Source organism: Salvelinus sp. IW2-2015, linkage group LG4q.1:29, assembly GCF_002910315.2.
Source record: "Salvelinus sp. IW2-2015 linkage group LG4q.1:29, ASM291031v2, whole genome shotgun sequence".
Classification (NCBI taxonomy): Eukaryota; Metazoa; Chordata; class Actinopteri; order Salmoniformes; family Salmonidae; genus Salvelinus; species Salvelinus sp. IW2-2015.
This window is the reverse complement of record NC_036842.1, coordinates 4,805,815-4,831,300: the sequence shown is the minus strand read 5'-3', so window position 1 is coordinate 4,831,300 and position 25,486 is coordinate 4,805,815. Positions and strand designations below refer to the sequence as shown.

The window sequence follows — 25,486 nt, the reverse complement described above, 5'->3', positions numbered from 1 at the left end:
ATTCTTGTGTTCTTTTATTATATATTGTATTACCTCGTCTTTGTTTGTCAACTATTGTGCTCTTGTTATTTTATTACTATTTGTATTACTTTTATTAATCTACTTTGTATATTGATAGTTTTGCTACTCTCTGTTATTATCTATGCGTAGTCACTTCAATAACTGTACCTACATGTACATATTACCTCAATTACCCTGGACTAACCGGTGYCCCCGCACATTGACTCTGTACTGGTACCCCCTGTATATAGCCTCGCTATTGTTATCTTACTGCTGCTCTGTAATTATTTGTTTCTTTTATTTCTTACTTTTTTTTCTTAGTTTACTCAGTTTTCTTAAAACTGCATTGTTGGTTAAGGGCTTGTAAGAAAGCATTTCACTGTAAGGTCTACACCTGTTGTATTCGGCGCATGTAACAAATACAATTTKATTTKATTTGATGTCATGTGAACTCTTACAACAGATCCCATTCTCCAAAGACTGTGGCTCTGACGAGGTGTGTTTGAGTGACCTGCTCTTGAAGTTGAAGAAAGGAGAGATGATTCCCAGGTGAAATCAGACACTCTCTCAACCTAGCCTAGTAAAACCAGACTGAACACCGGGCTCAATGCTGAGCACAGCATTCAGTCTGGTTCAACCAGACTACTCTCAACCTACACTCTTCCTCCAAGAGCTCAGGAATAACAGACATGTCTCGTATTATTAGACAAGTATTCCACATGTTTTTCTATGGGAGCAGACAAATAAGTCCTGTTCTGTTCTGTTGGTCTGGTTAGTGGGAATACACTTCCTCTATTAAGCCTTGCTGGTTAAAGAAAATACATAAAAACGTGTTACATAAGTTGAATGACACAGACGGGATTCAAACAAACACCAATGTGCCGACATGGCACTGTACTTGACTTTCACAGAGATGCATTTGCGGTAAACACTACAGATGCGGCTCAAACATAAATAAACCTTTAACAGTCAAATGCAGTGTGATTTGTTTGAATCCCAGCCGTTATATGACAGACAGGCAGACAGACAGGCAACAGGCAGACAGACAACAGCAGACAGACAGACAGACAGACAGACAGACAGACAGCAGGCAGGCAGACAGACAGACAGACAGACAGAGACAGAAAAGTCGTTATGACACACAGTGGATAGACAGACAGAAAAGGTCGTTATGACACACAGTGGATAGACAGACAGAAAAGGTCGTTATGACACACAGTAGACAGACAGACAGAAAAGGTCATTATGACACACAGTAGACAGACAGACAGAAAAGGTCGTTATGACACACAGTAGACAGACAGACAGACAAAGGCCGTTATGACACACAGTAGACATACAGACACAAATGCACAGACACAACTTCTTAAAGTGAGTGGTAAGGTCGTAAACCTTGGCCAGTCAGAGGGACATATGTTATTTTCACTGTTCCAGTTCATGGTGACACCATATATGACCTCATGAGATCTGTTCATGGATTCCCCATCAAATTGTGTTGTCTTCATTCTACAGCATGTCATTTCCCCCATGCACATACAGGTAGAATTATACATTAATTCTTACCCCCCTCTGTATTGTTCTGAGTAAAACGAGTGTTGTGTTTTGCAGCTCGTCTAAGATGTTGGTCAGCTTTAAGGACAAGAGGCTCTCCTTCACTGTGTCTGTGACCAACAAGAAGGAGAATGCGTACAACACCCGAGTCACGGCCACATACTCCAAAAACCTCTTCTAYGCCTCCATCAMTCCTCCAGTATGCATCAGCATCTTTGCTTTTTACACATACACATGCAACTAGAGGAGGACTATTTTGATATTTATCCGTAAGCATTTACCTGACATTATGTCTCATTTCAGAGTGATGGAACAGAGGTGAAGTGCACCTCCACCAAAGAGTCTCTTACCCTCTCATGCCAGGTGGGATACCCAGCTTTAAGGCAGAACCAAGAGGTAAGACCTGACAACAAACAACAAGACAGCCGTCGTGTGTGTAGGTCTGTGTCTCCGTCAGCCGGGGTTGCCGTTCCTAAACAATACACTGTTCCCTGTTCTCTGCAGGTGACATTTGGAATCAACTTTGACTTCAACCTGAATCAACTGCAGACCGAAGCCGATGTGCACTTTGATGCTCTAAGGTAGCGCTTGTTTGCTTGTTTGTGTACCGACCATCGTTGATCATAGAGTGCTCTCTGTCAGGACTATGGGTCTTCTTCTGTTGCACGGGCTTACTTCTCCTCTCTACAGTGACAGCACAGAGGCGAACCCGTCAGACAACCAAGCCTCTATCTCCATCCCCGTCCACTATGACTCCGAGATCTCCCTCTCCAGGGAAGCAAATCTCAATTTCTATGTGGTTGACATGGACAATGAGGCGAAYACCGCAGTTAATACCTTCAATGACATCGGTCCTGAGTTCAAATTCTCTYTGAAGGTGAGAAATCATGCGCACRCAGCTACACGGTCATTTGAGTACTTTACAGTGTACACTGGTATGCCAGTCTGTGGTAAAATACTTCCTTTCCCCTTGTGGTAGAAATGGTAAGAGAAGTATGATGCGTCAATTATAAGTGTTTTCTCTTCTGTTTAGGTCTCTACAGGGAACTTCCCAGTCAGTCTGGCCTACCTCACAGTCTCACTGCCCAGTGCTACAGCAAGAGGGAACCCATTGCTGTATGTGACCGGAGTCAAAACGGAACCTGTGGGTATAAATAACCAGTCAACCTGTCTTGTCTCCAAATAACTAGCTTTGGCAGAGTTTGTGCCCTCGCATTCTGTGTCAATAGTCTTTGCTGCCAGATCCTGTACCAGTGTTGTTTTGGAATACAGCTGGGCTGTGTTCAGGAGAGAGAAAACAGAGCGAAACAGGTTAAGCGCAACGCCGGGGGCTCTATTCAATCCGTAGTGCTGAAGATCCGCTTTAGAGCGCGATTGACAATTAAAGGCAATGTTCCCGCGGTCGGACACTGCATTCCCGTTATGTTCCCGCGGTCGAACACTGCATTCCCGTTATGTTCCCGCGGTCGGGCACTGCATTCCCGTTCCCGCGGTCGGGCACTGCATTCCCGTTCCCGCGGTCGGGCACTGCATTCCCGTTCCCGCGGTCGGACACTGCATTCCCGTTCCCGCGGTCGGGCACTGCATTCCCGTGGTCGGACACTGCATTCCCGTTCCCGCGGTCGGGCACTGCATTCCCAGTGAACGGTGCATATTTCAACTCAATCGGAAATTACCTTTACAATTTTACGGGTATCTTCCTCGATACTTCAATGTGTCACGAACCGGCTCGTAGCCCGTAACAAAAAGGGAGACAACGTGGAGATCAAGGAATAACAAAAATATATTTATTCACTAAAGTAAACTATAAACAAGTAACAATGGTGTGTGTAGTCAGTAGTGTAAGTGGTTGCGTGCGTCATGCAATAATGAGGGGTGTTGAATGGTGCCAAAGCAAACAAACAAACAAAACAGCCACGACAAAAATCTAACAGTGTGTCTGCGTGGAGAGCGTCCCATTTCGCTGACGACCCTCCGCACCCCGATATCCTATTAAGGAAAACAAGAGCAACGAGAAGGAATTTGGCAGACAGAGTGGGAGGGTGGTCGCAAGTGAAACGGATTGAATCCAGCCCTAGGACGTACCACCTGACCAATACGAATACCAAATGTTGTTGCTGTTCTGCAGGCTGGCGAAGTGAGCTGTGACGTAACCAGCCTCGTCAACCCTCTGAAGATCAGTGAGAAGCCGTACACAGCATCCTTCTCCAAGGAGAACCTCATGGGCACAGAGAATCTGGTGCGTGCGTTGTGTGGTTTTTTGACAGACAGAGACAAAGATAAGAGTCACAGTTTATATCTAATGATCTCCTCTGAATACATGTCCTATTGTTTCCTGATATTTCCAGAACTGTAAGACAGCCAAGTGCCAGCCTATGAAATGTGTCCTGAAAGACATGGGGATAAAGAGCGATTTCTTTGTGAACGTGACCACGCGGATATGGAACGGTACCTTTGCTGCTGTAAGTATAGATAGCACATTCATTTACACCTTGCTTCTCCTCCTCTGGCACGGCGTCTTCTCATTACCTCATTAATCCTCCTCTTGTGTTGTCTCTGAGCAGTCATCCTTCCAGTCCACCGTGCTGACTGTGAGCACAGAGATAGAGACYTCYSAGCCTGAACTGCTGGTCRTCTCTCACAGGCACCTGACGGTACTGGACTAATACATCAAAAGACATTTGAATACAGCCTAACCTAATATCTTTGAAACACAGAGAGAAGCTGTAAAAAATTTTTTTTTAAAGTGCCTTGTTTTTGTTGTTTTGCACAAGTTAACATCTACACTGCCCTCTCCTGGATCTAGGATGAACAGCATTTTAACAGCTACAAGACTTGTATTGCCTGACCGTTCGTAAGCGTGATACATCCCGTCTCCTGTCCTGTCCTGTCTGCAGGTTGGCGTCACCATCAGTAAACCAGGGGTGAAAGGAGAGGTGCCTGTAGGCGTTATTGCGGGCAGTGTGATTGGAGGCCTGCTTCTATTGGCTCTGGTCATTGGCTTGCTTTGGAAGGTACCGTATGCGTCAGTCTTTTGTCGACTTTACTGCTGTGAAACTCTCTTAACAGCAGATGCTCTGAGCTTATCCTACCACGACCAAGAAGTACTACCACGTCATCTCTTACGTCTGTGTGCCTCGCTCTCTCCCTCTCGGTCTCTCTCTTCCTCTCTCTGTCTCTCTCTCTCTCTCTTTCGCTCTCTTCCTCTCCCCCAGTTTGGCTTCTTCCGGAGAAAGTACAAGCAGCTGATGCAGAACCCTGAGGAGGATGAGGCAGAGACCGAGGGACTGGAGAACACAGCGGCGTGAGAACCAGGCACGGGAAAGAACCCATCTCGGAAACTATAATGAGAACACATAATGACCGACGGACCACAACCACACACAAACAACAACTGAACAAACATGAATTGTACATACATAYTGAACCCAAGGGCTTGTTAGTGGAAAGGGCTGTCTGGTTGGGTTTAAAATGGTTTGGGTTGTGAAGTGAACGGAGTGTTTTGAGCGAGCAGAAAGACATTGACCCTCTGACCATCAAACACATCCAAACAAAGACCCCATTATGTCGGCCATCTTGGATCCTTTATAGGAAAGTATATCATCTACAGTGCATTTTTACTTGCTGAATTCATACTTGGGTACTGGTTTATTTTTGTTCAAATCATTGTTGCTTTTAAGTCATAGGCTTAGGCCTATTGTTGGATAAGAAGCTTGTGTATAGTAATTTGACATATCTATGGATGTTACTGTGCAATTCACTGTGCAATTGGTTGGAAAGCACAGTAGTATATTATAAATAGCCTATTAAATGGATATGGACAATAGCCTACGCATAAGAGATTATAGACAAATCGCCATGGTTATCATATGTTGGCATTTGGCATTCTCAGTGTTTTACTTTGCAATGGGAGGGGTTTAACATTATGTTGATGCTGTGGCATCCTTTTTTATTTGTGAAAGAGAAACGTACTTAATATCAACATTTGAACAGACTCCACAACCCTTCTTTCCTACTTACACTGATGCACTTCCTGCCTCTGAGTATCTCAGTCACTGTTTCACAGAGACAACACTGTATAGTTACCGCACCCCAGCCACACAACTGTGAAGACACTGTCTTTAGAATATACACTGTATTCAGAACAGATTAATATAAAAGAAATGTTGCGACATCAGAGCAAAAGGCAGTTATTGAATGTGTAGAAAATGAGAATATTTATTGTGCGATTTAAAACACGAAATATGTATCATTCAGATACATTGTCATCAATTTGAAAAAGTGTTTTACTTATTCCCTACACAGCAAAAGTATAAATACAATATTAGAAGCGTGTACTGGTTCATTTGTTTATTGGTAAAGTTACTGTATCGTGATTGAGAGAAWAGAGAAGCTCAGTGTAAGATACGGCACAGTAGCAAAGACTAAACTCTCTGAGAGAATGTTTACGAGAAGAAATGTTGCACTGATATCTTTCCAGATATATTTTCAATGGGTACACATGCCACTTCTTTCATTAACATTTTATAGCATTCAAAAGTTTGAAAGGGTTGTATATATACTGATGGTACATTTTATTTCATTAAAACTTTACGTACATCAAGGTGTGACTGACTTAATWTTTGTATTAGGGACAGCTTTAAAAAAACGGATACAGTGTGTATGACCTAATATTTGGCATAAAAAAGCTCCTAGATGAGGTTAGAGGTCAACTCTGGCATGTCCACTGGCACTCTTTGTTCTCTTTCCAACAGGACTCGTCAGCTTCATACACCTCCTACCAAAGACAGAAAACATCCCCCGGCATTAGCTTCCTGTGGAACTAATTGCACTAATTCAAACTGTCTCCAGACAGRCTCTGCAGCCATGTGACTGAGTCACTTGACAACGATCAGTTAAGTTGTGGAAGTTCACACAACTCTTAAAGTTAAACTTCGRGATTTTGGCAGTGAAGTATAGTAATTACATTGTTACTGCACAGGTATATGAGCAACTTAATTGAAAGTGTTTACTAAATGTATGTATGGGTACAATGTAGTACAGAATGGTCACAAGACATAGGGTAATCATTGAAGGGATACTTCAGAATGTTGGCAACGAACCCCTAATCTACTTCCCCAGAGTCAGATGAGAGTTCATCTGACTCTGGGGAAGGTAGATAAAGTGCTTCATTGCCAGCATCCTGAAGTATCCCTTCAATGATTACCCTATGTCTTGTGACCATTCTGTACTACATCGTACCCATACATACATTTAGTAAACACTTTCAAAACAAGTTGAATTGATACCTGTGCAGTAACAATAGCGACTACAGAAACGACACTGTGTTCACGTGGCATTTCAGTAATAGCAATAGGAAACCTTCTTCGCTTATCCGTCTCTAACCACATGATCAGGTCCTGCTTACCTTCTTCCAWATGGGCACGGTGGCTTTCAGGGTATCTATACAGTACTGCACTGCCTCCAGAGAGTCCCCTCGGTGAGGAGACGAGATGCCGATGATCACACTGGCCTCCGTCACAGGCACCACCCTGGAAAATAAAAGAAGACATGTCTTATAGCATAGTTATCCTATAGTTAGTTTTACAGTTCCCCCACCTATAGTCCGACATACAGTAGTAACTAGTAGTAACTAAGTGTTAGGTAGGTAGGTAGGTAGGTAGGTAGTAGTTTACCAGGAATGAGACAGTAAGAGATTTGTGAAGCTCACCCCAGTCGATGATGAACACAGATGTGCCTGACAGTCGGCCATCTTGCCCTGATGTCAGTGTATATCTTCCTGAGTTCTGATTCGGCCATGGGGATGTAGGCTTCATACTCCAGCTGCACCACTTTCATCCCTTCGAAACGGTTCCTCGTCGTCCCTGAAATAACGAATCACAATCATCACTGGCATTATGGCCTCAGCTTGGACTGAACATACTATGTGCCACAACTCTGTGTTAGCCTGCTGAACTAAAATCTAGGCATTCATYGAACCACCTCCATTAGACATGCCTCAAATCAAATCAAATGGTATTGGTCACGTGCACATGGTTAGCAGATGTTAATGCGAGTGGAGCGAATCGCTTGTGCTTCTAGTTCCGACCGCGCAGTAATATCTAACAACTAATCTAACAACTTCACATCAACTACCTTATACACACAAGTGTAAAGGAACGAATAAGAATATGTACATATAAATATATGGATGAGCGATGGCCGTGCGGCATAGGCAAGATGCAGTAGATGGTCTAGAGTACAGTATATACATATGAGATGAGTAATGTAGGGTATGTAAACATTATATAAAGTGCCATTTTTTTAAGTGACTAGTGAAACATTTATTACATCCAATTTTTTATTATTAAAGTGGCCAGATATTTGAGTCTATGTTGGCAGCAGCCACTCAATGTTAGTGATGGCTGTTTAACAGTCTGATGGCCTTGAGATAGAAGCTGTTTTTCAGTCTCTCGGTCCCAGCTTTGATGCACCTGTACTGACCTCGCCTTCTGGATGATAGCGGGGTGAACAGGCAGTGGCTCGGGTGGTTGTTGTCCTTGATGATCTTTTTGGCCTTCCTGTGACATCGGGTTCTGTAGGTGTTCTGGAGGGCAGGTAGTTTGCCCCCGGTGATGCGTTGTGCAGACCTCACTACCCTCTGGAGAGCCTTACGGTTGTGGGCGGAGCAGTTGCCGTACCAGGTGGTGATACAGCCTGACAGGATGCTCTCGAWTGTGCATCTGTAAAAGTTTGTGAGTGTTTTCGGTGACAAGACAAATTTCTTCAGCCTCCTGAGGTTGAAGAGGCGCTGTTGCTCCTTCTTCACCACGCTGTCTGTGTGGGTGGACCATTTCAGTTTGGTCTAGGGTCTAGGGTGGGGTTGAGGTGATATGGTCCTTGACTAGTCTCTCAAAGCACTTCATGATAACGGAAGTGAGTGCTACGGGGCGGTAGTCATTTAGCTCAGTTACCTTAGCTTTCTTGGGAACAGGAACAATGGTGGCCCTCTTGAAGCATGTGGGAACAGCAGACTGGGATCGGGATTGGTTGAATATGTCCGTAAACACACCAGCCAGCTGGTCTGCGCATGCTCTGAGGCCGTCTGGGCCGGCAGCCTTGCGAGGGTTAACACGTATAAATGTTTTACTCACGTCGGCTGCAGTGAAGGAGATCCCGCAGGTTTTGGTAGTGGGCCGTGTCAGTGGCACTGTATTGTCCTCAAAGCGAGMAAAKAAGTTGTTTAGTGTGTCTGGGAGCAAGACGTCGGTGTCCGCGACGGGGCTGGTTTTCTTTTTGTAATCCGTGATTGACTGTAGACCCTGCCACATAGGTCTCGTGTCTGAGCAGCTGAATTGCGCCTCTACTTTGTCTCTATACTGACGCTTAGCTTGTTTGATTGCCTTGCGGAGGGAATAGCTACACTGTTTGTATTCGGTCATGTTTGCGGTCGCCTTGCCCTGATTAAAAGCAGTGGTTCGCGCTTTCAGTTTTGCGCGAATGCTGCCATCAATCCACGGTTTCTGGTTGGGGAAGGTTTTAATAGTCACCGTGGGTACAACATCCCCAATGCACTTGCTAATAAACTCCCGCACCGAATCAGCGTATACATCAATGTTGTTGTCTGAGGATATCCGGATCTCACAGGTTACTCACTCAATGCTACTTAATCATCCTTATATTCAACAGAAATATCCATGACACCTTACATTGGTCAGTAAAACAGTGAGTGTTCTGATAAAACAGTAGACATAAAACAGTAGTTGAGCTGAGCTGTGTGCAGTCCCTACCCACCTATGAAGATGGAGATGGCTCCACAGGAAGGGCAGGTGACAGAGTCTGACACTGTGTCCACCGAGAGTTTGTCATGTGTCAGTGTAACGAGATCCCTGGGATCCCCTTCCGCCTCAGCCATCTGGGTTAGGAGTGAGGGATGAGGAATCTAAAAGAAGCAGACATTTGACATTAAATTGAAATTGGTGGAGATTGTGAGAAAAAGTAGTCTAATTTACAGCAGGGGACAAAMATCTGAACCTAAAGGCAAAGTAATTCAAAAGGTCAATACTGCATATGCAATATGAACGTGTCTTCCATGATTAAGAGAGTTAATGTTAATWATTTTTTTACCTAAATTATGTTTAATTTATCCTCCACTCAATGGCGGAATGACAGCAACCTCATCCCCGTCCCTAAGGCTCACACGCACGTCCCCAAGTGCCAGGTACTCCTGTCGCACAGCCAAAACAACTGAATCGCGCACAGCAGATAGTCTTTGGAATAAAGAAAATACATTACATTAATAAAGTAATGAGTYAAATGAGATATCTTCTAATTGAACTTGTAGGGTCTCGTATTTACCTGGGGTGTCTGCTGACGAGGACTTGCCACAGCTCGACGGTCGTCAGTTCTGAGGCGACCCTGATCGTCTCCGATTTGAGTCCCGTCAGCTCGGCACTTTTGGCGAAATAGAACACTGACACCTATTGAACACGTAAAAACACACACATTGCTGTAGGCCTACCTTTGACAGATATGAAGACACTGACAGTTCAGATTAATATTGAAATAATCCTGCTTCCCACTTGTTTTATTTTTGGCAAATACAAACTCTTGAACCGCCAACTGTGCTTACCTCGGTAGTCATGAATTAAGTTGTATCCGCAACATTGATAAATTAATGTAGACTACTATGTTACTACTGCAGGACTCCAGACCCGTAGACTACCAAGGGAGAATCTCAATTGCAACCTCCTGGCGTCCTCTCTCCTCGCCTCCTTCTCAAACCCCATTGGATGAGATAGCCATAGATCCCGCCCCTCTGACCTTCTTCTCCAATGGRTTTTGAGAAGGAGGCAGGAGCGAGCCCGCGAGGTAATACAATTGAGATTGTTRCCATGCATATTTACGTTACACTCACTCCTCCTTGCAGTCAGCTGACTAGAAGGCAGGAAATAGGAGGAGTGTACGTTCACCCCAAAACKAACAGACAGGCCACCAGATGTCCCCATAACACATTACAAATGTAGGCTAGACCCAAATAAACCGAAATGATGCCATAAAGAAAATCTAAAACCACATTTTTCCCCCTATCATTCACAGCTGTTATGCCATACTCTCTACTACGATGTTTTCTCTGGTATTGCTATTTGAGGTTTAACCTATGCAAACTAGTACTAATGTGTATCGGTTTCAAAAGGTTATAAATGTCAAATTAACCATTTAAWGGGGCAATCTGCAGTTGCCAYATCCATTTTTGGAYKTAGAAATGAATGACATGTACCAATTGATTCTTGAAGAATATAACRTATAAATGCCTCSTGAGCTTAGTTCAACKGTCGTACCCCATCAGAACCCACAATATAAGCTTGTTTACTCAAATATTTGTATACAACGTAAATGTAAACAAACACTGTATAGCCTCAAATTATGATTAATATCATGTTGATATCGATGTTGATATCATGGATGGAAAAAGTAATTGCGTCCATAGCAGCTGTCTCTTAATTTGAGAGTGGATACATTTCTCCGGCCCCATAGAAATATAAAGGTCATTTCCGATTGAGAAGAGATTCTCCAGCGTTTACCTTGAATGCAACGTGAGATGCTACCTGTTGACGCGTTGAGACATATGGGGAAGATCCATATACAAGCAACACTAAGGCTGTCAGCAGGCAGCTMAACTTTGGGTAACGAATTACGTTTATCTTTAAAAGCCTCTTTGGAGACGGGATTGGACAGCCTATRTTTATATGTTTGACCCCAGCGAGTGAGGGCCAAACAACTGTCCAATCTATTGTTGGAATGGTGGTATTCTAACAGCTATTATTATCATCTGTTAGTCGCYATCTATCCACACTGCAATGGAGCACTTAAAAAGATTAACGCATCAAAACTGGAACTGAGGCCACAGCCTATGCATGGGGGTACTATCCCACAGGAAAATAATTCTGCACATTCCAGTAACTCCATTTGCATTCGTATTTCTCGCTTGACAAGAAATCACTCTTGTAATATTTTATTTTTTGCATCAAATGAATTTSAATGACAATTTAAAACTGAGCTGGTAGTATGACATTTTACTCAACACGTTTTTTTGAGCAAACAACAGCAAATGAGCTGTGAAACATATACATCACATGGTGTTCAAATATCTGTACAGGTCATGACACAGGTAGCCTACAATTTATGACATCTGAACAAAAAGGTGTGAGTCCCACCATAAAGCCTGCACGTTTTGGACTTCTAACCTCTTTTAAACATTGTGTGTTTGAGCTACAGACTTCCGGGTTGTACCATTGGATTGGTATATTTCTTCTACATCTGTCGATGCCAACCATTAGTCTGTATGATTAACGGGAGATACCATCCATTAGTCTGTGTGATTAACAGGGGCTGAGCTAGAGCGGTGTTTGAGAGAGTCCCGATTTTTGTAAAAAAGACCAAGCCACCGGCGCGGTCTTTTTACAAAAATGTATGTGGAGTCCGAATGGTTTGATCTGCAAACCATTCAAATCTATTCATGAAAAGATGATACTCTCACTACCAYATGTTTCGCTCTATGACGCTACACAAGAGTGATTMAGGGGTTCTTCTACATAGAAGGTCACAGAAAATCTCAGGACATACTGTCTATAATACTGTAATRAGCTCACATAGTTGCTGTCACAAACTCAAACTCCACACAGTATACACATAGCATTCATATTCATTCATACATTTTTWATCAGGTATTTGCTTTGGCATACCTTATTTTTGTATTGACATTTGTACAACTCATGAATGCAACTACTTATATCAAATTGTTTTGTGTTCTACTTGTAGCCATGGTTGTCCTGAAAAGAAAAAGGTWAAACACTTAATTGCGAGGCTAAGTCTAAGRGCTGGACATGCAGATAAACGAAAGTCAGATAAATGAAAAGCCGATATTTTCTGGGATTTCGGGACTGATATTAATCCCCTCTCTGGTCAACATTGCGCCAATATCTATACGCACCTCCACCGTCACTACTCCTGYCYCCAAAGCAGTCTTTAATGCATGCTYAATATTGAGTTGCTCTTCAGTAGGCTACCTGATGAAGGGGAAGCTATTATAAAATATATCTTTCTCTCCACCCCCCACCAATTTGAAGACCGCCCACTTCAGATATTCTGCTTGGGGAGACCCCCTTAAAGATTTAAAAAGAGAGACGGAGTCGGACAGTTTGACAGTCACTCACTGAGGGTTGGCATTACGTGCGCACAGACACAACTTCTCCGCTGCGCGTCTAGTCGCTCACGCCAGTCCGCCTTCTGTCCTCATGTTTAGGATGCTACAAACACCGCAGCTCCGCCAAGGCGTGATTGCGCTTTTCATGTGGTTCACTCACTTTATGGAGGACCACAAAGTCCAGGGTGAGTATGCTATGATTAATTAGGTGATATGGCATAACTTTTTAGGCGACATTTGTCCTTGGTGCATCAGTCCATGGGAACCKTCATTCAACCTAGTGTCTTATTTCATACAAAATGGAAAGGCGACTGCATGGGTGCGTAACTTTGAGTTATATCTTTGTTTCTGACTTTCTGGACTGAATTCAGTTGTAGTTATGTACTTTCATGTTTTTTCCACTTCCAAATTACCACATTTTSTAAGAAAACGCGGTACCAAGCTCAGTAAATGCATCTTTCAAATACGTCATAAGAACATATGGGTGATTTTGTATTAAACGATTGGTGATTGTGTCTAAAACAAAAGATGTTGGCTCTAATGGAGTCCATGGCAAAATGCTATGCATCATAAAATCACGCGTGGGTAGTCTGAAGAAGGAATCTATTGCACATGGAGATTGGTCAACATGACTCCCTATACCTTTACAAGTGGGTCAATGTCCTACGAGCTGAGCTGAGACAGATGGACTGGTGAGTCCCAAGGAGGAGTTACGCGCGGCTCCTCTCGTGCGTCCTTTGGTGAAATCCCGCTGCGTTGGGATTTATTGGTCTTTACGCAATCAGACACATTTGGCACAGCCTGTATTGTAGAACTTTGCTCTAAACACACGCACGCACGCACGCACGCACACACGCACACACACACACACACACACACACACATATATATATCCATGTATACTTTTTTGTTTAGAGCAAAGTTCTAGGGTGCTATAGGGGGAAATGTGGTGTTGTTTAAGCTGTAGCCTGCTCAAATAAGGCTCTACTTTACCGTTATACCTGTGATATGAGACGTGAATTGGACATGGGCTGTCTCTCTCCAGCCGGTAACTGCTGGTTGCAGCAGGGTAAGAACGGCCGGTGCCAGGTRCTCTACATGTCCGGGATGACCCGGGAGGACTGCTGCCGGAGTGGTCGTCTGGGCACGGCATGGACCGAGGAAGACGTGCCCAACAGCACACTGTTCCGGTGGATGATCTTCAATGGAGGCGCGCCTAATTGCATACCTTGTAAAGGTGAGTGAAAGTGTGTGGTGATGATGAATGTCCTCATTGCAAGCGGTGCAACATTATTCTGAAACCTGGTGGAACTTCTTGCAAAAAACGCCAACATGTTATAAAGTGTGTGGCGTGTAATGTTAAGTAATCACTCCCACATAGTATCCTGTAGTAATGGGTTTTGATAAAGGCATGTGTCCTTATATCAGACGGACCCATTATGTATGATGACCGGTTCCTCCATCCGTCCATCCATCCATCCACCCAACCATCCATCCATCCATTTCAGAAACATGCGACAGCGTCGACTGTGGTCCTGGGAAGAGATGCAAGATGAACAAGAGGAACAAGCCCAGGTGTGTGTGTGCTCCGGACTGCTCCAACGTCACAGGGCAGGGGTCCGTCTGTGGGTCCGATGGAAAGTCCTACAGGGACGAGTGCACCATGCTCAGGGCCCGATGCCGAAACCATCCCAACCTGGAGGTCCAGTATCACGGGCGCTGCCGCAGTAAGTCCCTCTCAGGATTAGGGTAGGATAAATTCTGAAAACTTTGCCAAAATTCTTACGTTTTCCAGATACAGTATCCCAGTTGTAGGATCCCTCCCTGCTTATTCCCTCTTGATTCTGGGAATTTTTGGAAACGTTTCAGGAATTTTGCAACCCAGCCAGTTCATTTATACAGGGTCAAATGAGGACATGCTCTCACTTTCAGCCAGACTTAGCTTCCATTTCCAGTCTTTCACTTATATGTATTATTTCGGAAACAATTGTMTGACTTGTGAGACTATACCAGGCTTAGGTTAAAAGACTGTTTTCCCATGTATGGCACAAGGGGCTTACTGTACTTACTGTTTATGACCTGGAGGCAGTAGACTAGGCATTACTAGGCTCACTGCCTAAATTGGGCCAGGACTCACTCACTGGTAGACGGTGCACACACCGTGTGTAAGGATGAGTATCAACTATTGTAGACTAGTGTACCAACCTGATTCACAGCACATGTTCTGGTGCATGGGCATAGAAACAGCTGGTTTAGACAACTTTAGAGTTATGCAGGTCCAAAAAAAGACCAGAAGTGTGAGGCGGAGTCTGTCATCTGACTTCACACATAGGCTAAGTCAATCTTGGGCAGTAAGGAAAGCTTATATATKACTGCTCTATAGCAGCAAGGTAAAAACAAACATCACATGTGAGTGAATACTCACCTGGCGTGATCTGAGATTGGTGAAGTGAAATGATCTAATTGTGTGTAATTGAATGGTTCACATGTCATGAACAGTGTCACATATGTCAGTCATGCCTCTAAATGTTTCTGTCTGTGTGTGTGTGTGCGTGTTTCCATCCATAGAGACATGTCATGGAGTCCGCTGTCCCGGTAGCGCGTCGTGTGTCGTGGACCAGACGAATAACGCCTACTGTGTGACATGTAATCACCAGTGTCCAGAAGTGACGTCACCAGACCAGTACCTGTGTGGGAACGATGGTGTTGTTTACGCCAGCTCCTGCCACCTGAGGAGAGCCACATGCATCTTGGGAAGGTCCATTGGTGTGGCCTACGAAGGGAAATGYGTTGGTAAGTACTAGAGCGTCAATATGTGGAGTTGTACGTGAAGTTGATACATCCGTTGTAGAATGGACTTTGGACACACCTGMTCATTCAAGGGTTTTTCTTTATTTTTATTATTTTCTACATTGTAGAATAATAGTGAGAACATCAGAACTATGAAATAACACATATGGAATCATGTAGTAACCAAAAAAGTATTTAACAAATCAAAATATATTTTATATTTGAGATTCTTCAAAGTAGCCACCTTTGCCTTGATGACAGCTTTGCACACTCTTGGCATTCTCTCAACCAGCTTCAYGAGGTAGTCACCTGGAATGCATTTCAATTAACAGGTATACCTTGTTAAAAGTTAATTAGTGGAATTTCTTTCCTTCTTAATGCGTTTGAGCCAATCAGCCGACAGTCAATCATTACTTTAAGACAAGATGGTCAGTCAATCTGGAAAATGTCAAGAACTTTGAATGTTTTTTTAAGTGCAGTCACAAAAAACGCTATGATGAAACTGGCTCTCATGAAGACCGCCACAGGAAAGGAAGACCAAGAGTTACCTCTGCTGCAGCCCAAATAAATGCTTCACAGAGTTCAAGTAACAGTTACATTTCAACATCAACTGTTCAGAGGAGACTGTGTGAATCAGTTCTTCATGGTCGAATTGCTGTAAAGAAACCACTACCAAAGGATTCCAGTAATAAGAAGAGACTTGCTTGAGCCAAGAAACACGAGCAATGGACATTAGACCGGTGTAAATCTGTCCTTTGGTCTGATGAGTCCAAATTTGAGATTTTTGGTTCCAACCGTCATGTCTTTGTGAAACGTAGAGTAGGTGAACGGATGATCTCCGCATGTGTGGTTCCCACTGTGAAGCATGGAGGAGGAGGTGTGATTGTGTAGCTGCTTTGCTGGTGACACTGTCTGTGATTTATTTTGAATTCAAGGCACACTTAACCAGCATGGCTACCACAGCATTCTGCAACGATACACCATCCCATCTGGTTTGCGCTTAGTGGGACTATCATTTGTTTTTCAACAGGACAATGACCCAACACACCTCCAGGCTGTGTAAGGGCTATTTGACCAAGCAGGAGAGTGATGGAGYGCTGCATCAGATGACCTGGCCTCCACAATCACCCAACCTCAACCCAATTGAGATGGTTTGGGATGAGTTGGAGCACAGAGTGAAGGAAAAGCAGCCAACAAGTGTATGTGGAAACTCCTTCAAGACTGTTGGAGAAGCATTCCAGGTGAAGCTGGTTGAGAGAAGGCCAAGAGTGTGCAAAGCTGTCATCAAGGCAAAGGGTGGCTATTTGAAGAATCTAAAATATATTTTGATTTGACACTTTTTTGGTTACAACATGATTCCATATGTGTTATTTCATAGTTTTGATGTCTTCACTATTATTCTACAATGTAGAAAATAGTAAAACAAATTAAAATGTAAAAAATACTTGAATGAGTAGGTGTGTCCAAACTTTTGACTGGTACTGTAGATCGATGAAGATTTTAGTGCTTTGATGTGCCAAGCTTTCGGTCACAAAGACCTTTGTCAGATTATACTGGAGTAGTAGGTCTACTAAGCATCAGAAAATGTGYCTGTTCTGTCCGTTCTAATTCACACAGGCAGGGCACTAAGTCTATAGGCGCCATCAACAGAATCATACTGTCTGTTTGAGTCAGAAATGGATCTGCACTGGCCTGGGCCTGTGAGGGAGTGTAACAATAGTGTCTGATGCTCTCTGTGTGGGTCTCCTCTCCAGACGCCATGTCATGTGAGGACATTGTGTGTCGGGGAGCAAAGAGTTGTCTGTGGGATGAAGCGAGYGGCCGCGGACGCTGCTCCGTGTGTGACGAAGCGTGTCCAGAGAGTCGGCAAGCCGAGAGTGTGTGCGCCAGTGACAACAACACCTACCCCAGCGAGTGTTCCATGAGGCAGGCCGCCTGTGCTCAGCAGCGCCTCCTGGAGGTCAAACACTCAGGATCCTGCAACTGTAAGTATACGGTTGCATTTGAAATGGCACCCTAYTCTCTATATAGTGCACTACTTTCGWCCAGAGCGACGCATCCATTGAGAAYTTAGGAGAAAGTGGCTCCAACTCCAATACATGCATTTCCCCAGTCAGTTTACACAAATGTTTACCCAAGGTCATCATCGAGGGGAAAATCCTAAGTAACATCAATGCATTACTAAGTTAACATTTTACTTAAGTGGAAGTTAGGATAAAAATAACTCCATCCCATCCCTCATTCTATTTTCACAATGTGATGTTATGTTAAAGTTGTCTTAGTGTGCCGATTGTGGCAAAGTCACTTGCACAAAAAATTACTTGCTTGTACACGTATGATAATGTAGTCTTAATCTCTCTGTGTGGAAGAAATCAGCCTGGGGATGAGGTTAAGATACAATGTAAAGGCAGACCTTATGACCGACCACCTCATAAAGTGACTGTTATTCTATTGTTCCCGTGATGTTTGATTAATTCAAAACATGGATGAATGTCTCTCAGTGTATCCTTCCTATAATTACCACAATGCCTTGCATTTCTCCTGTAAACAGTAAACAGTAATGTTGCTGTAATTAAATTATTTCAGCATGTGGATTATGAGGACTGGGTTTTGGATGGGTTGTTTTTTGGATGGGGTTTTGACTACATCTGCCTGTGGATGTTTGTTTTGAAGATAAATATTTTTAAAGGGCAAATACCACACTAACAGGGTGGTCCTTTGCAGAAATGGGATAAGTCCCAGTTCCGTCTTGTGCATCAGCTGAAAGCAGAGTTTCAGAGCAGATTTTTAAGTTGTATTATATTGTACTGTGAGGATGAGTATATGAGCTCTGTTCTGTTCTCTCTATTTTCAGGTTTAAACCAGGTTTAAACCACTGAGCCAACTAACCCGCATACACCACCACGACCACCACTGCCCTGCACCAGCCCAGCCAACACCCCAGCGTGTCAGCCTCCCAGGACCCAGCTTCTATGATAACCAGAATCACCTTGCTTCATGTCCCACACGGGAGAAGAAGACCGCCAGTGAATCAAGTCAAGGAAAAGGAGCTAAATGTTTTGCAGTGAGATTCTGTGCTGTTGTTACGTCCACTGATGCAACAGCAGGCGAACCATTTGTTCCTCCATATGTTCATCATCAGACACGGAACTTTGAGGAAGAGGAGGACGARGAAGGAGGAGGAAAAAGAGCAGGAATACTAGGAATTCCCTCAATCAATACGTCCTCCAACACAGACCGGATGATAAACATTCATAATAGAGGAACGGTGTTTCAGGTCAGCCACAGAATACTGTTCATACTGTACATAAAGTGTAKGATTATTTATTGTGCTGAGCCCAGTTTCCCAAATGCATCTTAAGGCTAAGATCCTGTGGCTCTAACCATGAACGTAGCCTTAAAATGCTTTTGGGAAACCGGACCTAGGAAGAGAAGAGGAACTAAGCAATCGTATATTTCAAAACGTCTGCGTGTTGTTTACTTGTATGTATTTATATATTGTGTTGATTATTATTTATACATTTACAGTGTCAGTCTGTCTTACTGTATACCCTTTGTCTCTTGCATTTTATCCAAAGAGAAAGTGTATTATTTATTTAAGGTGCAATGCTACCCACATTGATGTTCTTCTCATGTAAACCCCTGTCACGCAATTCTCTATCTGAGCTGTACACATCTGCTTGTCGTGGGAAAAGATTAGGATTTTATTTTATTGAGAACTTTTTGCTCACTGATGTACATACCCTTGTGAGAGAAAGGCCCTGGTTTTGTTTACAACTCAAAGCTGACCAAAATGGCTTTGTCTAGTTTTTGTTGAACAAAAGTTACCCGTCCTAGTCCCAGTACAGTGCATATACCAATACTTTTAGTCAATTGTCTCTTTCCCTTCAGAWATGTAATAGCCTTTGTGCATTATGGGGAAGAGGATGGAGAATACTGTGACTGAAACAATGTATATGTCTTATGTTTTATACAACATCTGAGTAGGAATCATTTCACTTTTCATTTTTGAGTCGACAATATTTTTGTTTTTCATATTTCATAATGTGCCATTGATACTCTTGTGCACTTTGATTTGCCAATGTTTTTCAGTGCGGTCAATTATTGAATTGATATCACTCCCTCTGAGCCAAGTAAATGCAATTTACCACACAATGTTCATCACATACAATATATCACACTTGAGCATGTTGTATTTCCTCACACTTTGGGGKATATTCATATGACTTAACTGCTGCGGTAAATTTACTACCTGTTTGTCCAAGACAGAAATCTGTTTTCAGAAGATAGCAGCTGCTAAATTTACAGTGGGGATAAATATCGATGAATAAACCTTGGTCTATTTTGTTATATTATGTTGACTAGAGATTCAGTCATAAATATATAGTTTTGTATTTTTTATGTGAATGTTAAATGTACATAATAGCTATGATGATGATATTTGTACAGGGCAAGAGAGTAAAGAATAAAATCATTTTTTCCCTCAAACTTGTTGTGCTTTGTCTACCATTTACACACACACGACACAAAACGAATACCTACTTCTCCTCTCCTGTGTAGTCAATCCAGTCCAGTGTTCTACATCATCATCAGATTTGCATTAATACAATCACAGCCAGACAGTCAGTCAGTCATTTCCTCTCCTCAGTGCTCCACGTGCTCCTCCTCAGTCCTCAACTACCTGAGTGTTATATGTTACTTGTGCTGAAGGACCACATAGATAGATACTGTATTTATCTCCATGTGCAGGACAGAACTGTGTCACTCAGTCGCAGCCATATTTAAACCGGTAGATAAAACTTGTGGCTGATCGACTGAAGCTTGTTTGGCATCGTTTCCCCAGCCGTGTGAAAAGCTGACTTAGCTTCTGTGCTAAGTTGTTGTGTTTGGTCTCGGTCTCTCTCTCTCCCCGTGTGTGTGTGTGTGTGTGTTTGTGTGTGTGTGTGTGTGTGTGTGTGTGAGAGAGAGAGAGAGAGAGTTCGGGGGCATCAGGGTCCAGCAGACATGAACCAGCCCAGCAGCTCTCCTCCTCTCCATCCCTCTCCCTGCTCTGCCTTGGATCTGAACCCGAGACTCTCATCTAATCACATTTCAGCAGCAGTAAATGCGATCCTAATCGTACTGTGTGTGCCGGGACTGGTCCTTGTCTGTCTTTTTTGGAAAATGCTGCCTGGGCTTGGGAGTCCACACTGCTAATATAACAACATTATGGAAATGCTGATGCGACAGTCTGAGCCGAGGCTGAGCTGAGTGGGAGAATTTCCCATGGTGGCATCAGAGGTGAGGTTACTCTCTCTCTTCTCTCCTGTCCTGACCTTGGCACAGCATGAAAAGCAAAACCTGGAAGGTTGCACTGAGAACCAGTGACTCATCACTTAAGTTACTTTCATAGATTATAAAGTCCTAGAAATGATCAGACACATATTTATATAGGGACTTGTATTTGGATTGCACATACAGTAGACAATGAAAAAGGATTGCAGAATGTCATGCCTGTTTTTAATAGGAGAAGAGGACATTTTGAGGGAGGGAGGGAGGGAGGGCGCGAGATAGAGAGGGGAGAAAGAGAGAGGGGGAGAAAGAGAGGCAGACAGAGAGAGAGACAGATAGCCAGAGAGACAGACAGAGAGAGAGAGAGAGAGAGAGAGAGAGAGAGAGAGGGAACCAATGACTCAAAAAAGGAGGTGTGGCTGAAGTTTCATACGAAAAGTGTTAGACGGTAACAGTGCTTGACGGGGTGCTCAAAGTGCTGCCCACACACAATGCCGTCGGCCAGAAACGGGGGACCTTTTTGGACTAGTCTAGTTAGACGGACCGGATGAGTGTGTTATATGAATCCTTTCCTCTTTCCTGTTCACAGACAGACCCCTGTAGCCCTGACAGACTAGACCCGACCCCACTAGCCCTGACAGACAGACMCAACCGGACACGCTATAGACCCCTGCTGAGCTCCTCTTAGGAGTTCAATAGAAACGTGTGAAAATGTGTAGCTTTCTGTGGAAAAGGACTGTATCAGTCAGTCACAGCAGGTCCCCGCAGGGCAGGGGGCTGGCTGGGAGCTGGGAGCACATCACAGCACAGAGTGTACGCTACCACTTATACACTCTGAGAAAGGAATGAAGTAACACTGGGGATCTATTGAAATTGAAACAGTACTGTCCCACTGGGCACACACTGGTTGAATCAACGCAATTTGTCGACGTATTGTGAAATGGAATCAATGTGGAAAATACACTGGATTTGAAAAAAGTAATCAACTAGTACTGTTTTCATCTAATTTCAACCAGCGTTGTAAACATTGAAATTAGGGTAAAACTTCAACTTAATACTTTTGACTTAACCTGACTAACAGGTTGTTACATCAATTGAATTKMAACATAATCATCAGATGTACACTACTGTTAAAAAGTTTGGGGTCACTAAGAAATGTCCTTGTTTTTGTCACGCCCTGATCTGTTTCACCTGTCTCTGTGCTTGTCTCCACCCACCTCCAGGTGTCGCCCATCTTCCCCATTATCCCCTGTGTATTTATACCTGTGTTTTCTGTCTGTCTGTTGACAGTTTGTCTTGTTTGTTCAAGTCAACCAGCGGGTTGTCTCAGCTCCTGCTTTGCCCATCTCTCTTTTCCTCGTCCCCCTGGTTTGAACCCTTGCCTTTCCTGACCTGCCGTCCTGTACCTTGGCCCCACTACTCTGGATTATGACCCCTGCCTGCCTGACCTTCATTTGCCTGCCTATGTTGTTACAATAAACAGGTTTACTTCAACACAGTCGCACTTCGGTCTTCCCTGAAACTGATCGTTTTTTAAAGAAAAGCACATCTTTTGTCCATTATAATAACATAAATTGATTCAGAAATACCAGTGTAGACATTTTGTTATAAATGACTAATTGCAGCTGGAAACGCTGATTTTTAATGGAATATCTACATAGGTCGTACAGAGGCCCATTATCAGCAACCATCACTCCTTGTTCCAATGGCAGTTGTTGTTTAGCAATCAAAGTAATTTTAAAGCATGTATGCATTAGAAAACACTTTTGAAATTATTTAGAAAGCTGTAAACTGTTGTTCTGATTAAAGAAGCAATAAAACGGCCTTTAGACTAGTTGAGCTATCTGAGCATCAGCATTTGTGGTTCGATTACAGGCTCAAAAATGGCCAGATACAAAGATTTCTTCTAAACTCGTCAGTCTATTCTTTCTGAGAAATGAAGGCTAATCCATGCGAGAAAATGCCACGACACTAAGATCTCATACAACACGTTTACCACTCCCTTCACACGAACAACACAAACTGGCTCTAACCAGAATAGAAAGAGGAGTGGGAGCCCCGGTGCACAACTGAGCAAGAGGACAAGTACATTAGTGTTTAGTTTGAAAAACAGACGCCTCACAAGTCCACACTGGCAGCTTCATTAAATAGTACCCGCAAAACACCAGTCTCAACGTCAACAGTGAAGTATAGGCGACTTCGGGATGCTGGGCTTCTAGCCAGAGTTCCTCTGTCCAGTGTCTATTATTTTGCCCATCTTAATCTTTTATTTTTATTGGCCAGTGTGAGATATGGCTTTTTCTTTGCAACTCTGCCTTCAGCTGTGCTAACATAATTGCAAAAGGGTTTTCTAATGATCAATTAGCCTTTTAAAATTATAAACTTGGATTAGCTAACACAACGTGCCATTGGAACACAGGAGTGATGGTTGCTGATAATGGGCCTATGTAGATATTCCATAAAGAAATCTGCCGTTTCCAGCTACAATAGTCATTTACAACATTAACAATGTCTACATTGTATTTCTGTTCAATTTGACGTTATTTTAATGGGGGAAAAATGCTTTTCTTTCAAAAACAAGAACATTTCTAAGTGACCCCAAACTTTTGAACGGTAGTGTATATGTTAAAATTGCAATAAAAATTCCACGTAGAAACGTTAAAATCCTATATTCAATAGTACATTGGATTGTGGAATTTCATATTTGAGTAGACATATTTTATTTGACCTTGTGTCAATGCTGATAGTAAAATGGTATCTTTGAATCAACATCATTGTTTCGGCGTAATGTTATCAGCTGAAATAAAGATAAATATTAAATAAAATGAGAAGCCACAGTCCAACGAGTTCTACTTGAACAGTGACTCCTACTGGTATATGAGGGGTAATACACTCTTCCTGCTTATGTTTCCTAACAATGTGAGTTCGTTTCAGCTGAGCTATCATCCCACCACATTTAGACATTGATCAGGTTCCATACTTATTTGCGTAGACAACCTAAATAACATTGAATAGTTGAAAGTAAGTCCTTTAACTTTTCTTACACAAGCTGTATGTGAAAGTACATTCGGAGTGAGGTTGGGTTTATGTAGGCTACATTGGCATCTGATTTGCCCAATTGGACACCATCACCTCAAAGGGGAGCTAGGTATACTATAATTCATCCATGGTTGATTTGATCTTTGGAAGTTTAGAAGTAGTTAGCATTACCCCTTAGGATGCCAAATTCATTATATTAATAATATAATTTTACCTTTGGATATTGTCTTGTACATGGTTGGTTGATTTCAAATTTAATCTACAAATTATTAATATGATGGAATCCCGTCTCCATCTCCACCAAAACTCTAACTTGAAGAATAGGACTAAATCGAATCAAACTTATTTGAAGCGCATTTAAAGTTTGATTTGATTTAGTGCTATTCTTTCACTTTAATTTTTGGTTGAGATGGAGACGTGAATGCAACAAATCAAGCATTCATTTGTAAACAAACTGGATATTGAATTATGAACGCAACCAAATATCAACAATTGAAGGTGTATCTTCTGCTTGGATAGTGTATATTATGAATAACATATATAAAAGACAATGTCCAAAAGTAAAAGTGTATTATTAATATCATGAATTTGCATCATATTTACAGGGCTAATGTTAACTACCTCTTGACTTCCAAAGTTCCAATCAACTATGGACGAATGACAGTATACCTAGCTTCACGTTGAAATGATGGTGTCCATTAGGCAAATCAGATGTCAATGGAGCTTACATAAAGCCAACCTTACTCCGAATAAACTTTCACATACRACTTGTGTAAGAAAATTTAGAGGACTTACTTTCAACCGGCTATTGTTTTTTAGGTAGTCTACGCAAATGAGTATGGAAGCTAAATGTGTTGACAYGAAGTCAATGTTCAGGCAAAAATTGTTGGACTATGGCTTCACATTTTATACCAATATAGCTCTTTATTTAAATTGATGGCATGACGTTGAAACAGTGACGTTGACAATAGTGAAGACATCAAAACTATGAAATAACACATATGGAATCATGTAGTAACCAAAAAAGTGTTAAACAAAACAATCACAATTATATTCATATTTGGAGGATTCTTCCCACAAAGTAAGCGAGAGCCCTTTGCCTTGATGAAGCTTGTTGCACACTCTGGGCATTCTCTCAAACAACTCCATTTGGTAGTCCCTCTTGGAATGGCATTTCAATTAACAGGTGTTGCCTTGTAAGTTTAATGTGTAGAATTTCTTTCCATCTTAATGCGTTTGAGCCAATCAGTTGTGTTGTGACAAGGTAGGGGGTGGTATACAGAAGATAGCCTATTTGGTAAAGACCAAGTTCATATTATGGCAAAAGAACAGCTAAATGGCAAAGAGAAACGACAGTCCATCATGACTTTAGACATGAAGGGGTCGTCAATACAGAAGCATTTCAAAGAACTACTCTTGAAAAGTTTCTCAAGATGCAGTCCACCAGAAATAAAAATAAAAACACCAAGAGCGCTATGGATTGGGACTGGCTCTCATGAGGACCGCACAGGAAAGGAAGACCCAAGAGTTTACCTCTGCGCAGAGGATAGTTCAATTAGGTTCCCAGGCTCAGAAATTGCAGCCCATAACTGTTACAGAGTTCAAGTAAAGACACAGTTCAAATCAACTGTTCAGAAGGATGACTGTGTG

The 25,486-nt window shown here is 42.7% G+C and overlaps 4 protein-coding genes across 5 annotated transcripts in view; 2 read left to right on the top strand and 2 right to left on the bottom strand.

Moving 5' to 3' along the window:
- itga2.2 (integrin, alpha 2 (CD49B, alpha 2 subunit of VLA-2 receptor), tandem duplicate 2) overlaps positions 1–6,150 on the top strand; it is a 22,631-nt gene extending 16,481 nt beyond the window's left edge. For both annotated transcript variants that reach the window (XM_070440651.1, XM_023986150.2), the window contains exons 16-26: positions 464–549; positions 1,609–1,750; positions 1,855–1,947; positions 2,056–2,132; positions 2,242–2,428; positions 2,585–2,695; positions 3,680–3,790; positions 3,900–4,013; positions 4,116–4,205; positions 4,449–4,565; positions 4,767–6,150. In XM_070440651.1, coding sequence (XP_070296752.1) covers positions 464–549; positions 1,609–1,750; positions 1,855–1,947; positions 2,056–2,132; positions 2,242–2,428; positions 2,585–2,695; positions 3,680–3,790; positions 3,900–4,013; positions 4,116–4,205; positions 4,449–4,565; positions 4,767–4,859 — 1,221 coding nt within the window. In that variant the 3' untranslated portion in view covers positions 4,860–6,150. The remainder of the gene's footprint in view (positions 1–463; positions 550–1,608; positions 1,751–1,854; positions 1,948–2,055; positions 2,133–2,241; positions 2,429–2,584; positions 2,696–3,679; positions 3,791–3,899; positions 4,014–4,115; positions 4,206–4,448; positions 4,566–4,766) is intronic.
- On the bottom strand, positions 5,887–9,445 carry LOC111961286 (molybdopterin synthase catalytic subunit). The gene is made up of 4 exons (XM_023983439.2): positions 9,325–9,445; positions 7,262–7,415; positions 6,959–7,082; positions 5,887–6,328 (listed from the first exon to the last, which is right to left on the bottom strand). The coding sequence occupies exons 1-4, from the start codon at positions 9,443–9,445 to the stop codon at positions 6,260–6,262; spliced, it is 468 nt and encodes a 155-aa protein (XP_023839207.1). The 3' UTR covers positions 5,887–6,259.
- A 228-nt stretch (positions 9,446–9,673) lies between these two features.
- Positions 9,674–10,266, bottom strand: mocs2 (molybdenum cofactor synthesis 2). The gene is made up of 3 exons (XM_023983440.2): positions 10,163–10,266; positions 9,889–10,010; positions 9,674–9,800 (listed from the first exon to the last, which is right to left on the bottom strand). The coding sequence occupies exons 1-3, from the start codon at positions 10,172–10,174 to the stop codon at positions 9,674–9,676; spliced, it is 261 nt and encodes an 86-aa protein (XP_023839208.1). The 5' UTR covers positions 10,175–10,266.
- Positions 10,267–12,383: 2,117 nt separating this feature from the next.
- On the top strand, positions 12,384–20,014 carry fstb (follistatin b). Its single transcript, XM_023983438.2, has 6 exons — positions 12,384–12,921; positions 13,782–13,973; positions 14,245–14,463; positions 15,305–15,529; positions 17,281–17,511; positions 18,381–20,014. Exons 1-6 carry the CDS (start codon positions 12,828–12,830, stop codon positions 18,395–18,397), a joined length of 978 nt encoding a protein of 325 aa, XP_023839206.1. The 5' UTR covers positions 12,384–12,827; the 3' UTR covers positions 18,398–20,014.
- The last annotated feature ends 5,472 nt before the right edge of the window (positions 20,015–25,486 follow it).

Coding starts and splice junctions, on each gene's coding strand:
- mocs2 (XM_023983440.2), bottom strand. Junction 9,801..9,888: donor CTCGTCAGCAGACACCCCAG/GTAAATACGAGA, acceptor TTTATTCCAAAG/ACTATCTGCTGTGCGCGATT.